This window comes from Pelodiscus sinensis, chromosome 2 (assembly GCF_049634645.1).
Source record: "Pelodiscus sinensis isolate JC-2024 chromosome 2, ASM4963464v1, whole genome shotgun sequence".
Taxonomy (NCBI): Eukaryota; Metazoa; Chordata; order Testudines; family Trionychidae; genus Pelodiscus; species Pelodiscus sinensis.
In genome coordinates this window covers 150,962,448-150,980,039 of record NC_134712.1, presented here as the reverse complement: position 1 = coordinate 150,980,039, position 17,592 = coordinate 150,962,448, and the positions used below count along the sequence as shown (strand labels likewise).

The window sequence follows — 17,592 nt, the reverse complement described above, 5'->3', positions numbered from 1 at the left end:
AAACTAGCTTTTGTTGACAAAACAGTGAGAATGTACACACTATCATGCAACTTTTGTCAGGAAAATCACCCAGTTTTGGCAACAAGAAACTTAAACCATTGCAAGAGACTTTTGTCTTTTCTCCTCCCTTTTTTGTCAAAGAGCCAGTATTCCACAATGCCGGCCCTGATGGCTGTGCTCAGTGTTTTGTGATCTCTGCTGCCCTGCAGGCATACGCCCCCTCCCCTTTCAAAGCTCAAGGAATTATGACAGCTGAGTGAGCTGCTTTATTTGGGGATCAAACAAAAAGAGCAAATCATTGGAATGCTCCCATTCTGCCCTGCTAGAAACATAGCAGCAGGCAGACTGCTGCTGCAAGGGGAAGGCTGGAAAGACTACGGTGCTGCTTTGACATTCCTCAGCATGGATTGCTGACAGAACTATTCACGATGCTGCTCCCTACAGCTGAGGAGGCAGTGGGAGAACTCGAAAATTCCAAGATGTGCAGGGATCAGCTCTGCCTTCCCACAACACTGACCTGTGAGATGCTTACCCACGTTGCTTTGCTCTGTCGGTCAATGGGGGAGCTAGCAATGTGGCCATGAAATGTTTAAAATGGGAGGCAGAAAAACTAGTTGGAGCGGTTTTCAAGTTTGCCAACCTTTGCATGTAGATAGCACTTTTGTCGCCAAATCTTCCCAGTGTAGACATAGCCTTAGAGAGAAATCAGGAAGAGAACCTGGAGGCAGGAATCAGAACCTTTTCCTTCTCCTTGTACATATCAGGAGTAGGGCTAGTACAGGCCATGATTTATACTTACAATCAGTGCTTTTTTTGTGATGGTACTGCCCAGAATGGCGTACCATCACCTATTTTCCCAGCCCACAGAAAGGGAATGGGATTTCCCCTGCGCGTACCGGCATCTGTTATCCTGGGGCAGCTCGGCTCCTGACAGAAATTTGCTTGGGACATGCAGTGTTTTTTCTTCTGGCTCCCAGCCCGGCACTATGGCTCTTAAAGGGACCGTGACCCAATTTTTGCCCCCAGTACGGGTTTTTTTTTTGGCTCAACAAGTCTTCCTTTTTTTGCTCAATAAGTTTGCCCCAGAATACCGGCATCTTTTTTCTTACAAGAAAAGCACTGCTTACAATAAACAGATCACTGGAAAATGGATCCATGCTACTATTTCTGCTCTTGACTACGGAGTACAGTTCAAAGTAGAAACATGATGGAAGCTCAGGCTCCAAAGAATTTAAACTGCTTTTGAACAATGTGAGATGTAGGCCATTTTGCAAATTTTATCTTAAACATTTTGACAGTACAAAGTAACACATTCTCCCTTGGGGGGGGGGGGGGAACCTTAATGTAATAAATACCTATAAATGTCAAATTTTGACCAAGCATATGAAGTTCTGTGAAATATACCAGCCCTTTTGAGCTACATTGGTATTATACTGACATTTATCAAACATGTTCATGTTATATTAGCCTGCATTACAAATAAAGCAGCATACTGAACTTCCAGTTACAGTATATCTCTTCTTCTGAATAGTACATCTGGGAGCCTATTATGGTAGTCTTTCAGCATGTAACAGAATGCTAATTCTCTTAATTCATTTACATATCCTATGACTGTGTCTTCTCTATCACCTGCTTTTAGGGCTTCCCGTCTCTTAAAAATGAAGAGTACTCATTAGGACTCCAATGAAGGAGAAAGAGAGGTTTCTTATTACTAAATAGAGTTGCATCTGCATGTCCACACCTTTAGAATGCATCCAGAATTATCTGCAGAGCTTTAGAACGTTTTAGGGCATTTCTACAGTGCAATTAAAAACATATGGCTGGTCCATGTCAGCTGACATGGATTATGGGATTTGGGCTCAAGGCTGTTTAATTGTGGTGCAGATATTGGGGTTTGAGGTGGAGCACAAGCTGCAGTATCCTGTGAGGTGTGAAGGTCAGTCTACACTGCAATGAAACAGTCCCACAGCCCCAGCTCCCCGATCCCACGTCAACAGGCATGGGTCAGCTGCGAGCATCTAACCGCAGCATAGTTCTATGAGTAGACATGCCTACAGAAAAGCAGTTCTCATTCTTTTTTCTTAAAATAGTTTGAATTACAATAAAATTATAGGCTTGTTGTTACTTTTAGTATTCGTGTCCTACAGAACACTTAAAGAGTCCCAAGTAAGTGCTGGCTTTCCGTAAGTTTTCAAATCTGGGTTGCAGCCTAGAAGTTTGAAAATGCAAAGATCATCTTAAAGAAAAAGTTTAAGCTACTGCTACTGCTCCTTGGGGACTCATTTAGTCTGCTAGTGAGTTCCTAGCTTCCCTAGCAAAACCCTTCTACTGAATAATTAATCACCAGCTAAATAAAAGGTTATTACTTGCCTTAAAACCTTTAACATCTCAAAAGTACTACTGCATACTAGATTGAAACATCCTCACCTCCGTAATACTGGCCTTAACAAACAAAACCATTTATTATGTCCAAGAATCAATGCCCTAGTGGCACACAATCAGAGTTTCATCTATTTCTGAGTTTGCAATATCAGAGGGAATAAAACTTATATAAGGGATTGTGTACACAGGAGCCAAGAAGGGAATGTTGCACAGAAAGCACACAGATTCAGAATTTACAGCTTCGCACTATGCTATGATGTCTACAGGATATCATAAAGCACATGAGTGTAGAGAGAAGGTACAGGTGTTTCCTGTAACTGAGGATAAGTTGTGAGTTCACAATTATAAACAGGAAATCAAGTCAATTGCAGGTTTTTCTTACTGCTAAACCAGAACTGAAAAGAAAACACACTGATATAGCAGAAATTGTATGTGTTTTTAAATGCTTATTTTTAGATTTCAGCCCTTATCCTCATCTTCATTGAATTCATAGTCATTCTAGTCTATTCAGGTTATTATAACACTCATATTACCATGGTATCCAAGCACTTCCCAGCAATGCATTAAATGACATGAATTAGCACATTCAAGTATGTTTCCTTCTCCAGGTCTCTTGCTAGGTGTGATATTGCATATGGATTTAAAAAAAAAAAAAACACACACACGCACACCATGCCGTACATTTTTATTTATCAAAGGCAAGGTCAAAGAAGTGTGTCTCATGCATGCTTAAGTCAACATAAAGAAGGGGTTAAACAAATCATTTCTGTAAAAGGTTCACTGAAGTAAGTTTCCCTTGAGTTACTTTCATCCTGCTTAATATTCAGGAGTCAAAACTGTAACATCTTTAGAAACACAAGATATAAGGAATGAATACATACCTACCAGTTCATGACAAGATGTGCCACAGGGGAAGCTTTAGTTTAAATTACCTCCACAAGAAATGCTGAATGTTAGCAGAGAAGTTATTTTCTGAGATAGACAAACAGTAACATTTTTTGTTCTTGTTTTATAGTGATCAAGTCAAGAATTTCAAAGTACCTACATTAAAGTAAAATGCAGGACAATGTAGCACTTTAAAGACTAACAAGATGGTTTATTAGATGATGAGCTTTCGTGGGCCAGACCCACTTCCTCAGATCAAATAGTGGAAGAAAGTAGTCACAACCATATATACCAAAGGATACAATTACAAAAATGAACAAATATGAAAAGGACAAATCACATTGCAGAACAGAAGGGGGATGCGGGGGGGTGGGAAGGGGGAGGAAGGAAGGTAAGTGTCTGTGAATTGCTGATATTAAAGGTAGGGAGAGTGGGATGTTTGTGAGTTAATGGTATTACAGGTGATAATTGGGGAAACTGTCTTGGTAATGGGTGAGAAAGTTCAAATTCTTGTTAAGTCCTTGTTGGCAGGTGTCGAATTTTAACATGAATGACAGTTCAGAGGATTCCCTTTCAAGTGCAGATGTAAAAGGTCTTTGTAGCAGAATGCAGGTGGCTAAGTCATTTAGAGAGTGTCCTTTCTGGTTAAAGTGGCAAGAAACTGTTTTCTCTTTGTGATCTTGTCTGATATCTGTTTTGTGGGCATTAATCCTTTGGCGAAGTGTCTGAGATGTTTGTCCAATGTACATAGCAGACGGACACTTTCGGCACATGATAGCATAGATTATATTTCTGGATGCGCATATCATATTCCTGCGCATAAACCATCTTGTTAGTCTTTAAAGTGCTACATTGTCCTGCATTTTGCTTCAACTACCCCAGACTAACACGGCTACATTTCTATCACTACATTAAAGTAGGGATTCTGCATGTTAACAATTCTTGACCTAACAGGCCATTTAAGTACAAGTTAGTTGCTTCAGTCTGAATTGGTTTCAATGTAAAAAAAGTTTTTCTTGAAGAGGTGAGAAGACCAGTGCATTAATTCAGGGAACCACACAGTGTAAAATATTAATTTCATTCTTCAGAGAACTTTCACAAAGAATAAGCTGCTTTCAAAACAATGAATAACAATTTTTAAAAACGAGGTTAAGGAACCAACCTCTCAACCCTTTGATCAATATTTCCTTCAGCTATGACTTAAATAGACTGAATTTAACAAAAAAAAAAGTTACGTTGGGTCAAGTTAGTCTTATAGAAAACCTTTTAAGTCTGCTGTTGCCATATTAGCATTTTTCAACTAAGCTTAAACATTTATTTCCTTTTTAGGAGCTTGAAAACAAAAATATAGGCCATTTTAATTCAACTTTTTTGCTTTCTCCTCAGTGATAGGCAAGTGGTAAAATTTACTTCAAAGACAACTGTAATGATCAGAGGTCGACAAATTATGTAAAACCCTACTTGCCAGGCAAAAAAGGGACTCGCCACCTTCCCCCACAAAAAGTGTTTTTTAATGGCATAAATTCCTAATAAGAATAAGAACAGTAATTAATGATCCAAGAGAGGTGAGAAAGGAACTATGCCACAGAAAAGGAGCAATATGAATTTATTGGGAAGGGAGAGAAGCAAATTAATATTTGACCACAAGAGTAGCCAGAGATTCATATTACTGTAATTATCTTCAAGAAAGTAAAAAGAAAAAAAAAAAGCTTTACAGAAATTAAAAACTTACTTGAACCCAACACAGTAATATTGCAACAATGAGATTTATTGGGAGGGGACAGGTTTAAAGCAGGAGAGATTAGTGATGTAAGCAACTAGTCGAGTAGCCAACTACTCACATTTCCTCTACCACCTCTTGGTGCCTCTGTATCAGAGGCAGCAGGGGGTGACCTGGGAGAGACTGCTTAAGAGCCTCCTGGCACCGTCTCCACTGTGTAGCCTGGGAACCCCCATGGACAGGGGCTGCTGCCAGAATAGCCTATGTTTGCAGACAGCCCAGGCCACCATAGACAGGACTTGCTTCTTGGCAGCAGCCCCTGTCTGCAGCAGCCTGGGCTAATCGCAAACAGGCTGCTCCAGCAGCAGCCCCTGTCCGCATGGTCTCTAGACCTGGCACAAACCAGGACTGAGCAACCCAGTTCAGTCCTGGCTCATGCTGAGTCTGAGAGCTATGCCCCCTGTGGCTCTGCAGTTTAAATGTAGTAATAGCTGGGTGGCTTTTACTACCTTTAAAAGGCAGTCACCACAGTCTTAGACCCAGCACCTGTCCAAGGCAGTGCATTAACTCTAACAGGCCCCTTGAGATCATGTTAGTTCCCTGGTCAGTTAATATCTCCCTTGGTAGGCCCACCCTGGCAAATACTTTCAGGAGCTCAGCTATAGCGGGGGAGGTAGCAGCTCACAAGGGGACAGCTTTGGGGCAATGCGTGGCATAGTCCACTATAACCATGATGTATCTATGCCCATTACTGCTCATCTCCAAGGGTCCCACGAGGACCAAGCCTATCCATTCAAAAGGAGTCCCAACTACCAGTAGCGCCCACAAGACTTCTTCAAGGCTGGTCCTCTGACATTCAAGGCAGGATGCACAGTAGTCGCAGACATGCTGGTGTATCCCTGGCTAAAAAATCCACTGAGCTATTCTTTGTAATGTCTTCTTTCTTCCCAAATTCCCTGCCCAGGGCACTGCATGCGCTAGGCATAGTAACCTCTGCCAGAACCTCCGTGGAACTAACAGATGGCAAACGTCTGTCTTGGTTTGTGGGTCCTGGGCCTGCTGGTACAAAAGGTCTTTGCAGACCTCAAACCAGGGACCCTGAGATTGCCGTCATGGCAGATCGCTTCCTGAGGGCAGTTCTGCTACCTGCTTCCAGCTCAACTGAGGATCAGGTCACTCCTCTGTTCCTCAAGGAAATCTCTTTCAAGGTCCAATACCGCTTGCATTGGATTGTCTGGTGCTGCCACGGGCTTGTGCCCAGATCTATCTGTCTTCAGGGTCCCTGAGGAACCTTCACCTGGGTTGTCCAGTGGGGCTCGTCCCATCAGCGCCATCCAAATGCATTGAGGAGCTTTCGTTTTCCTGACCTGAATATTGTCACTTCTCAGGAAATCTGGAAATTCAGGCCAACTGCACCCTAAGACAATGGGTAGGCTAATTTCTGAACCACCACCACTCAGCGTCGTTCTTCCTGTTGCCTGGCCACCAGATTCATCCAGGCCATTAGATACTATTTCACATCCCCATCGATGCATTGTAACTGCACCAGGTGGCCCAGTTTGTTTGGTAGAGAAGTCAATCCTGCCTGGATGAGGGTTTGGCTGTACCCAGAGTCCATCAACGCCATGACAAGCATTCCCTTAACCCTTACCAAGACCACTATATTGGCACGGTCTCTTCCTGGCCCGTGATCCTGCCACCAGCACCCACCCATAAATGCAGTCCTCTGGAAATGTCCCTTCTGGCCACACTCATAGCAGCAGCCATGACTTTGTCCTATAGGTGAAGCCTCTTTGAGCGAAGCCCTCCGCTCTCTTAGTGGGTCTATCCCTCCTCTTCCAAAGGTATCCCCAACAGGCTCCTTTGGATGAGGATGCACTGAGTTGCCATAGTGGGATGACATGGGAGGGTTACCTCCCTCCATTAGCCTTCGCAAGCCCCCTGTCCTGCTGCTTGCTCTGGGCCCTCGGACTCTCTGGTTTCTGATCCAGCTTTGTGGGCTCATCAGCCGCCATACAGTACTCTGTCAAGGAGACAGCATTGGCAAGGGTCTTAGAGAGGTGCCATTGCACCCACTCTTTCCCACCCTTAGACAGGACCTGCACAAACTGCTCCAGGGCTAACAGTTCTGCTACTTGTGCTGCTGTCTGTTGGTCTGGTTCCAGCCATTGCCAATAGAGATCCTAGATTTGCTGAGCCATCGCTCTGGGCCTGGCTCCTGTAGGGTACCACTCCTGTCACAGCTGCTGGCAGTACATCTTGGGGCTGACCCCAGCATAATCTAATATGGCTGCCTTAACCCAGGGGGTACTCCAGTGTCTCATGGGGGGTCCAGGTTCCAGTAGGCCATCTGAACAGGACCTATTAGGTAAGGTAACAGTAATGTGACCTAGTGCTCTGGTGAACATTCTGCAATGGCAGTGATCCACTCAAACATCATTTGGTAGGCTTCAAGGTCATCGTGGGGTCCCAACTTTGTGAGTCATATGGGCAACCCTCATAGGCCACCCCCAGCACCATCATCAGCAGGGCTAGGGACGGGAGGTGGTGCAGTCTGCCACAGCATCATCTTCTCGTGCATCCATTGATCCTGCTGAGCCTGCTGTTGTGCAGCAAGTTCCCTTTGCTGTTGCTGCTCCTATTGTTGTGTCGCCTGCAGTTGTTGCTGGGTCACCATCTGTTGGAGCAGCAGCCTGAGTCTATAGCAGCCTCCAGTTCACAGGGCCATAAGGCCTGGCGGCCAAAGTTAGTAGTCACCACAGTAGTATCCTTTCAGGGTATAATGAAGGTGGAGTATGGGGACCCGGGCCCTCCCTCTCCACTGGGTCCCAGGCCAGGGCCCTATCAGTGGTGGGTGCATCCTACTATTAGCTCAGCGGAGAATCCGCCTGCAACACACTGAGCTCTCGGGGTCTCCAGCTCCTCGTCCTGGTCTATTTCCTACCTGGTTCACAATCGCCAGCATCTTCCCCACTTGCCTCATCCAGACTGGGAGCTTCCCCAGCCTGTCTCCACTGGCTGACATCTGCTGCAGCGTCTATTTGCTGCTGCTCCTCCCCCTTCTCCTCCTGAATTCTGGCAGCAGCTCCTTCTTCTATAGTGGTCAGCCCTGACTGTGCTGCTCTACTGGCCTTTATACTGGTCCTCCAGTTGGAGCATGCCCAGCAGGGTTGCGGGGGTGGGGCTCTCAGACAGGTACAGTTCCTTTTGCCTCTAACTTTTCATGCACTCTTGAGTATTGCATTATTGTAAAGGAAGAAAATCACGTTAGATGTTCAGATCTGTACTAAGAGAATATTCATGAACAGTTGAATTGATCAAAAAAGATACATACTGAAAGAAATGTCTCGATGTTTTCATGAACAAAAGAAGCAATATCTTGCCAGTCCAGAATGTCACCCAGCCAGCTGTTCTGACGATTTATATGCAACTTTTGTCCTTTGTGTCTTCCAGAATATGTTACATTCTGAAAAATAAAACCAACAGATTTAAGACAGAAATTAAGTTGTAGCCAATGTTTACACTACCACAGAAAGTCAACCTAAAATACACAACTCCAGCTTTGAGAGAAAAATAGCTTGAGTTGACATAACGCAGGTTGAATTAGCAAGGGGTTTACATCACAGAGGGTTGATAGAAGAAACGTTCCCATCAACTTACCTTCCTCTTCTCATTGGGCATTGAGTACAGTTAATCTATGGTTGATTTGGTGGTCTTCACTAAACCCACTAAATTAACCAGTTGTGGATCAATCTCAGAGCATCAATCCCCGCTGTAATGTAGACATAGCCATAGCAATTTACCAAAACAAGCTACTGGGACTTAATTTAGAGAGAGTGCATGTCCAGTACATAGCTTAGATCATAGGGTTGGAGGAGACCTCAGGAGGTTATCGAGTCTGCTAAAAGCAGGGCCAGTCCTCATCAGGGCTTTGTCAAGCCAGGACAACCTGAGACATGGTGGAATCTCCATTTCTACTAGGTAACCCATTCCAGTGCTTCACCACCTTTCTAGTTAAATAGTTTTTTCCTAATATCCAACCTAAACCTCCTGCATTGCAACTTGAGACCATTTGCACAAGACACTTCCAACTGCACTTTCACAAATATATAAGTGTTTATGTATTTAAGTTTTTAATATATTTATGTTCCCCTTTATTAGCTGTTAAACATTACCTTGAAAATCTGCCCCAGAATGAAGTTTAAGAATTCCTTTAGGCTACGTCTATGTTGCACATTCTTTTGCAAGAAGATATGCAAATGAGGCACGGTGATTAATATCTCTGCACCTCATTTGCATACCTAATGAGCCACCATTTTGCACAAGGGGCTTTTGCACAAGAAGGAGCAGTCTACACTCCTCGTGCACAAGAGCTGTTCTGCCGCTTATTTTCAGAAAGAACATCTCTTGCGCGGGGGAGGTGTTTGCGCAAAACTGATGGTTCATTAGGTATGCAAATGAGGTGGGGCAATATTCATCGCTGTACCTCATTTACATATCTTCTTGCGCAAGAATGCGCAATGTAGACATAGCCTTAGTGTGTACATCTATTGAAGTGGTTTTGGAGGAAAGTGTTTCTCATGTCGAAAAAGGGTTTAATTTGATCTGGTTCACAACAATTTGGAAAGACAATCCTATCCTCTCGAGTGCAATTCTTGTGCTCCAGAATTTAAGCTTTCATCTAGCACATGTATCAAGTCACCAGCCTATCTGGTTGAGAAGAAAGCCTTCAAAGGGGTTAAGTAAATGACGGAAAACAGTGAAAAAAATTTGAGAAGTGTGAACCGCACCCATTCAGTTTAACCAGATGTTATCTGTTGAAGCCTAGGTGTGGATTAATTTTAGCTATTTTTATTGTTTAATATTTTGCACATGAATACCTACACAACTTAATGAAAGTGGCATACTATTTTTTTTCCAATATTGTCCTTGGTGGAAAAAGCAAGTGCAAGCTTAAATAATTGACCATTCCTCCTGAGGTGCCCATTTTTTAAGACTTAGTTTGGTCATGCAATAGATTTTGGGGCATGTAAGAGCTGATCGAATGATCGCAGAAACCAGTTGAGTGCCACCCAGTTGAGTGACTTCTGATGGCACTGAATTGGATTTTAAATTATCAATTCACAAAACTTAACTGTACATATTACAAATAAGGCAAATATACGACAATCAGCTTGCTATAATAGGTCTAATCTTAAAATCGAACAATTAGAGGCCACATTAAAACCCTTTATATAAATGTTCAATCCCTTTTTGAATCTTGCCAGGTTCTTGGCCCCCCAATAACATTCTGCATCAACGAATTCAACAGACGTTATCTGTTCAAGTAGAAAAGTGGATGAAGTAATATTTCCTTTTATTGGTTTTGAATTTACTGCCTTTCACTGAATTTTTTCTTATTCGGTTCAGACACAGGAGGGATCATCTGCTCTCTACCTTATCTATTTTCTTTTTTAAAATCACCTCTTCTTCAACTCCCTTTAAAAGCAAACAATCCCTGTCTTCACAAACTGTTTTCATATGAGTTTTTCAATGCTAACAATTTGTTGACCTTTTCAGAATCTCCAATTTCTTCTGATACATAGTTACCTCAACTATTTCAAGCAATTCATATAATGGTATAACATTATTTTGTTTTATTCTCAACACAGTAGCTTCTGCTTCCTAATATTTTATTTGTTTTTTGACCTTAGACGCACCCCAAGCAAAGGTTTTCCTTGAACTGTTCACAGTTAAGAGAGAGAGCTGTGTGTCAGCTGATTCATTAATATAGTCCTATAAGGTGTAGGAGTAGGTTGGTTTTTTAAAATGTGCATTATTTTACTTTTAACATACCAAAATCGTTAGTCTGCCATCTTGATGCAAATTCACCTAGTTTTGTTAACTCACTGAAGTTCCTTGGAGTCCTGCTAACTCCCTGCTCACCTATCATTCCTGATCTTTAATTGTAATGATGCAGCAGTAATACTATAATTAAGGTTGCATCACAGTATCAGTTTAAAGGTCAAGCTTTCTAAATCTTCCAAAATGGACATGCTTAGTTAGATTCCATGAAGCCACTGTTATCTACTAACGATACTCTTATTTTCTTCCAGCATACAATACACCTGTCCATTCTCTCAGTAGCAAAGAACATGTAGATAGCCTGAATGATTTATCTTTCAGACTGAAGAGAAATAAGGGGAGCAGGGAGGTGGAATGAAGGTCAAGAAGGTATTATGGAGCCGAGGCATGCATATAGATTATGGCATGGGTAAGGATCATCTCACTCCTTGAAGGGTAAGACTGGAGGAATGGGATACACAGAGCTCCTTCCATTGGTGATATACAAAGTAGTATTAGTGGGGGGAGGATATCAGGAATAAGGGAGCACACCAAACCCCTGCCACAACAGGGGTAAACAGAGAACAACTAATAGCAGAAAGACATAGAGTGCACACACAGCCTCTGGGACCACGGAAAATGAGACACCGTGGTAAGGGAAAAGGGAAGAACAGAGGGCCACGGAAACCTGACAGGGAAAGACTGAGGGCACTGGTAGGGAATGCCTGAAATAGAGGATGATGGCATACAGAAAGCTTGTAGAATGAGGTAAGGTAAGGAACTCTTCCACATCCAACAAGCTTAGTCAACTTACATTACAAAACGTGTAACCCCCAAGTAATATTGTGACCCCAGGTTTTATTACCTGTTTGTAATTAGTTCCAACCAATCTGTCAGGTATAAATGCAAGCCTTACTGCTTTTTAAACAAACAAAATCACTATGGATCTAGGTTAAGTGTATGCACATTTGATAACTTCCAATCCTGTAGAAAGTTTTTAATGAAAAGGTATGTATTTTCTGTACCATTTTATAGCTACGCTCCTTCAGAATACTTTGATACGTATCATGTGAGCCTGATAATTTGCTGTTCTTTGAATGAAGAATTTGTTCCAGTATCTTTTATTATGATGGCACTTGAGTCACTAATACTGCTTTGCCTTTCTTACCAGATAAACAGAGGCTTAACGTCCCCTGTGGTTAAGCACTGTGCAAAGAAATCACTTAGTTTTTCAGCAATGTCCTTCTGCTTCTTAACTTCTCCCTTTGACTTTTGGTGATCCAGTAAAACCCACTGATTCTCCCACAGGCTTCCTAGTTCTGATATTCTTAAAGAATAACTGGTTTCATTTTTACCCCTTTAGCTCTTGCTTCTTCAAAATCCTCTTTGGCCGTTATTGCTCTCACATATTATTTGCTGTAATTTATACTATTTACTGATTCCACTGGATTACTTTTGGCTCAAAAATTCTCTTCAATCTTGCTACTTATCTATATTGGTTTATTTCTCACCTTCTTGATTCCCTGCCAGAGAGGGTTAAGCAACCAGCAGGCTGCCTGATCTGAAAGCAGCCTGTAAGGACATATTAAAAGAAGATTGAAATGGTGAACAGGGCCAATTCTCTTAAATAATTATCAAAGCCATGTTAAGTGCTAGAATCCTGGACACAAGCCTTTAACTGATAAGAGAAACAATTAATATTTATTCTTGAATTTGTCTGTGTTTATCTACTGACACTGCATCTCACAGTAGCACTCTGGAAAGTCCATATTCACCCCAGCACATAATTATGTTTTGTTCATGATACAAAATGATACCTCATAATATAAATCTTGATTCATTTAATAATATCTTGATGGATTGTATGTAAAATTTATGAGCTGTTTATGTTCCTGAAATACATTCTGATGTTGCAAATATCCATAACCATTCTGATGTTGCAAATATCCATAACCAGACAGGCATCAATGGATCAACACACAATCATCCACTGTCAAAGAGGCTTCTCAGAGGCGAAAATGTACACAATGGCAAATGCTAGACAAATGGCCACTGCCTGATCCCCCACATTACAGTAAGGATCTTTCTAGCACCTGAAGGAAGGTACAAAAAAGAGCAGTGACTTCACCACTTAGACTCTTTTCCAGACATGCTTGCTGGTATTGAGATGAGGGGAGGAAAACAGACCCTTAACTGGGGAAGTTTGGTTCAAGACTGGAAAGAATACCCAGCCTGCACACTGAGAAATTGTAACCGGTTTGTCACATTTGTCAGAGTAAGAAAAGCTGTTTGATTCAGCTCTTCTAAATCAAGTTAAGAATTTAGAATGCATGCTTACTTTTTATTTTCTCAGGGTAACTATCTCTTACCTTTTACCCCTATCTCTTATTTAAAATCTTTCTGTAGTTCATAAATATGTTTTCTATATTTTACTAAACAAGTGTGTTTTGCAAGTACTTGCAATATCTCAGCTCAGTTTACAAAGCCTAATGTGAATAAACTGCACACTGGGGGAGTGGCAAACTACTTAATAAACTTGCACTGACCAGTGGAGCCTGAGGTCACAAGGTGACACAGTTCTCATGTATAAGGCTGGAGCAGCAGCCTGAGGGGCAGGGGTGTGGACCTGGCCACAGCCTCTCTATTGTTGGTTCGTGAGAGGCTAATTCTGAGATCATTAATGTAACTCTGCTGTATATGTAACCTATTCTTCAACCAAAAAATGCCTGCTGTGGTAATTTGCTACCAAAAAGCTTATCTTTTAAACCTTTTAAAGAAAATTAGGGGCCTGATCATTGCTACCTCAGATCTGCTTACCTCTTACCACCCCACTTTAAGAAAACCAGCCCCAATTTTCTTTTCTATTTTGACAGTTCCACAAAGATATAGGGTTGCCAGATGGTCTCCCAAAAAATACCGGACACCCGGTATTTTTAGGCTGAGAAAAAAAAAAAAAAAAAGAATGCGAGATAAGCAGCAATCGCAACCCTGCCTCCCAGCTGGGGACTCCCAGGCTGGGAGGCGAGGCCACGATTGGCGCTGGGAGCCTGTCATTGCGCAGAAGCCTGGTGGAGAGGGGGACTCCCAGCCACTCCCCCACCCCCGCTAGGCTTCTGCGCAATCATAGGCTCTCAGCACCGATGGCAGCCCCGCCTCCCAGCCTGGGAGTCCCCAGCTGGGAGGCGGGGCAGCGATTGCCACTCTGGGCGCTTCGGAAGCCTAGCCGGGGCGGGAGGGAGTGGCAGGGAATTCCCCCCCACCACCACCACCACCAGTGCAGCAATCACGGCCCCGCCTCCCAGCTGGGACTCCCCTCCTGGTAGCACTCTGGGTGTTTCAGAAGCTTTGCAGAGGCAGGGGGAGTGGCTAGGACTCTGAAGCGCCCAGAGTGGCAACCGCAGCCTCACCTCCCAGCTAGGACTCTTAGGCTGGGAGGCAGGGCCGCCATCAATGCTGGGAGCCTGTGATTGCGCAGAAGCCTGGCGGGGACGGGGGGAGTGGCTGGGAGTTCGAGCCACTCCCCCCGCCAGGCGTCTGTGCAATCACAGGCTCCCAGCACCAATCGTGGCCCCGCCTTCCAGCTGCTCCCCCTGCCCACGCCAGGTTTCCATCCGGTGTGCAGCCAGAGAAAAATTAGAGATACCGGACATTGCACATGTCCGGTATTCTGATTTTTTACTGGACAAAGAGCGGAAATACCAGACTGTCCAGTAGAATACCAGATACCTGGCAACCCTACAAAGATAATATTATTACCAGAAATATAGAAAGCTTCATAGAAATTTACAAACATTTTAGGAGTGGGAAATAAAATCCTTGAAAAGTTAAATTATATATATACACACACACACACACACACAATGAAATTAAGAGCAATTTTACTAAGTTGCTATAATTTTTAAAGGTATACAATTTAAACATAGAAAAACAATAATAGCATTGTCTAATGGATGTTTCTTTACTTACTTGCCTTATTTTGTTTTAAGTAAAAGGAGTATTGATTGCACATGAAATTAAGTTCACTCTGATGTGTTCTAAGAGACTCCAGCATACAGAATCTTCCATAATATGAATGCTACCACATACTTAATTCAGATTCAATGGAAATACACTTAACTAGAAAACTGCTTGTCACAAATTCAAATTAGTATTTAATATTCAATTATTACAATGTTTCATTTATGTTATTATATTACATATTCAAATAAATATTTAATTCATTTATGCAAATATACATACAAATAGCTTTCATTTTACTTTCAAAGAATAAGAATTCAATGCAAAGGTTTGACATACTAAAACAGACATCAAACTTCGCTTAAGTAGCACATATAAATACATATTATATTCTAGATGAACTGGAAACCTAATTCTAGAGCAGAGATCAACAACCTATGGCTCTCAAGCCAAATATGGATCAGTACAGAACCAAATATGGCTCTTTTGTTATTCCCTAAATATACACAACTTTTTAAAGTAAAATGAAAATAAATTCAACATTTTAAAAACGCATAATTACTCATGTCAAAATGGTCTTTTTTGTCTATTTCACCTTTAACCACAGGTGAAAGTAAGGTGGTGCGCCCCAGTAAGGAACAGCTGGGTTCCAACAAAAGCTGGCTCAATCACTCTGATCATTTATAGGGCTGGCTGAGGACGCACTGTAGGGGATGCCTATGCACTCCCAGTCAGGATAGTGAGAGGAGCTAGTGGTGGCAGATGCCTCCATGTGGCTGTGGCAACCTAGCTCCTGCCCCCATCTGACTGCCATGGTCTGTCCCCAGCTGCCATGCTCTTGGGGCAGACTCCACAGGACAGCCCCAGCGGCCCTGCTCGGGCAGCTGTCAACAAGGCCCCAATCAGTGCCCAGTTCCCATATGGCCACAGCATCCTGTACCCAGCCCCAATTCTGGGGCAGTCCCTGCGGTCTAGTCCCCATCTGTCCACAGGAAAGGCTGGCAGCAACCCCCCTGCTGCTGAGGAATGGGTAGGAGGAAAGGCCATAATCCTGCTGTGGTGATCCTGGCCTAGCCCCTCATCCAGCCATTGTTGCCTGGGTGCAGCAGCCCAGCCCTGGCCAGATAAGGTAGTTTGGCGAGGAACCCCACATGTATTCTACTTCTCTCCCCTTTCTCTCCAGTGCCCTACCCTGCTTCCTGAACCTCCCACACACCCCAACTCCCTGCTCTGAGCTCCTGCTACACCTAGGCACTTGACTCCTACACCCCCCCAAAGTATACCCCCAGCAGTAGCAGAAGTCCAATTAAATAAAGGCTGTGAGTACAGTGTTTCATTTATGCCATTATTAATCACCATATCCAGGGCTCGACAAATCACTATATCTACTCGCCCGTGGCGAGTAGATTTCAGCCGTTCACCCCGTTCACCGGCGCAGCGTGCATGCGCAGTGCTGGTCTGGCACATGCATGGTGTGGGGCTGGCGAGTAGATCTCGCCGCGGTTCGTCGAGCCCTGATCATATCAATTATCAATAATAATAAGTTGTCTATTTTCAGTCATGCAAAAATGGGCACACTTACACTGGCTCTTTGTTGACCACTTGTTCTCAATTTTGATGTAGTTTGGCTGTTAGGTTTGAAAAGGTTAATGACCCGGTTCTAGAGAGATCTCATTTGTGCATATGTCTCGACTAACACTTCATTCATTTCTTTTACTACACATTACAAGTTTTTTAAAACCTCTCTTTCTTACTTAGCATGTTTTCAAAACTTATCTTGAATCAGTCAGACATAAAAAGTGATATGTGTAATGGGTATCAATTACTCACCTTCACAAACCACGAGTGATAAAGTCTGTCCCAGAGCTCTAACACTTGTTTTTCAATCACAGCCGTGTTGTTCACTTTCTCTCCCAATATCTTATGGAGCTAAAATATAGATATTCTTGATTATGTTAAAAAAAAACTTAAAGTTAGCTGAACTTAAAGCCAGAACCATCAACATTAGTAGAGCCCTGAGCAGATTAAAAAAAATGTGCATCCGCATTCACATCTGCAAAAATGAGCCACGGATAACTGCATTGACATCCAAGCATGTGGATACTCAGATATAAAGCAGATATCCATGGATTACAGGGCTCTGCACATTAGATTTTCACTGAAGGGTTGGCTAAGGTCCAAAAATACCAAGCAAGTCAATAGTGTCTCCAAGTACACAACATGCATTTTAAATATTGCAGCTTACTGCACATAACACCTTACCCATAGGCGTGCGCAGTACATTTCATTAGGGTGTGCACCCAAAGAATTTTTTTTAAATTTACTTTGACCCCCACTAGCCACACCTCTGACCCCTGTTAACCATGCCCCTGATCCCCATTGGCCACACCTCTGGAGGTAACCCTCTGGGGGCAAGATGGGCACATAACCAGAAGTAAAAGGTATCATGTGACACGTCCCCCTCCAAGGACTTTTCCCACCATCCTCCTACCAACAGGTATTAATTTGGCCCTCACCAAACCCCCCCTCATGCAACTATCCTGAAGTTGCATTAACCCAATGTGTGTGACATTAACTCGGGGGTGGAGAGGCTGGGGAAAGTGTTCCTTCAGAGTTTCCTCCCATGAACAGAATGAATTTTGTGTTGTGCACCAGTACTGAGTTCATGTGGCTTGTTTGGATGTGCCACTGTGGCACCCAAGTTATTAATAAATATCTCATAAACCTCTACCTTTTCCCTCTGCTGCCATGTCTCCACCCCTTGCTCCATCAGCTCCCCTGGTGCCTGCTCCCCCCCAACCGCTCACCTGCCTCTGCTGTCCTGA

The 17,592-nt window shown here is 43.1% G+C and overlaps 1 protein-coding gene across 4 annotated transcripts in view; it reads right to left on the bottom strand.

Annotated features, from left to right (window-relative positions):
- The window catches only part of TMEM245 (transmembrane protein 245), a 147,653-nt gene that overhangs the window by 73,271 nt on the left and 56,790 nt on the right, over positions 1–17,592 (bottom strand). For all 4 annotated transcript variants that reach the window (XR_012901837.1, XM_075921638.1, XM_075921639.1 and 1 more), the window contains 2 exons: positions 16,598–16,696; positions 8,322–8,453 (listed from right to left, as the gene is read on the bottom strand). Coding sequence is in view for 3 of the 4 variants with exons in the window: in XM_075921638.1 (XP_075777753.1) it covers positions 8,322–8,453; positions 16,598–16,696 (231 nt within the window). In the remaining variant the exon portion in view is untranslated. The remainder of the gene's footprint in view (positions 1–8,321; positions 8,454–16,597; positions 16,697–17,592) is intronic.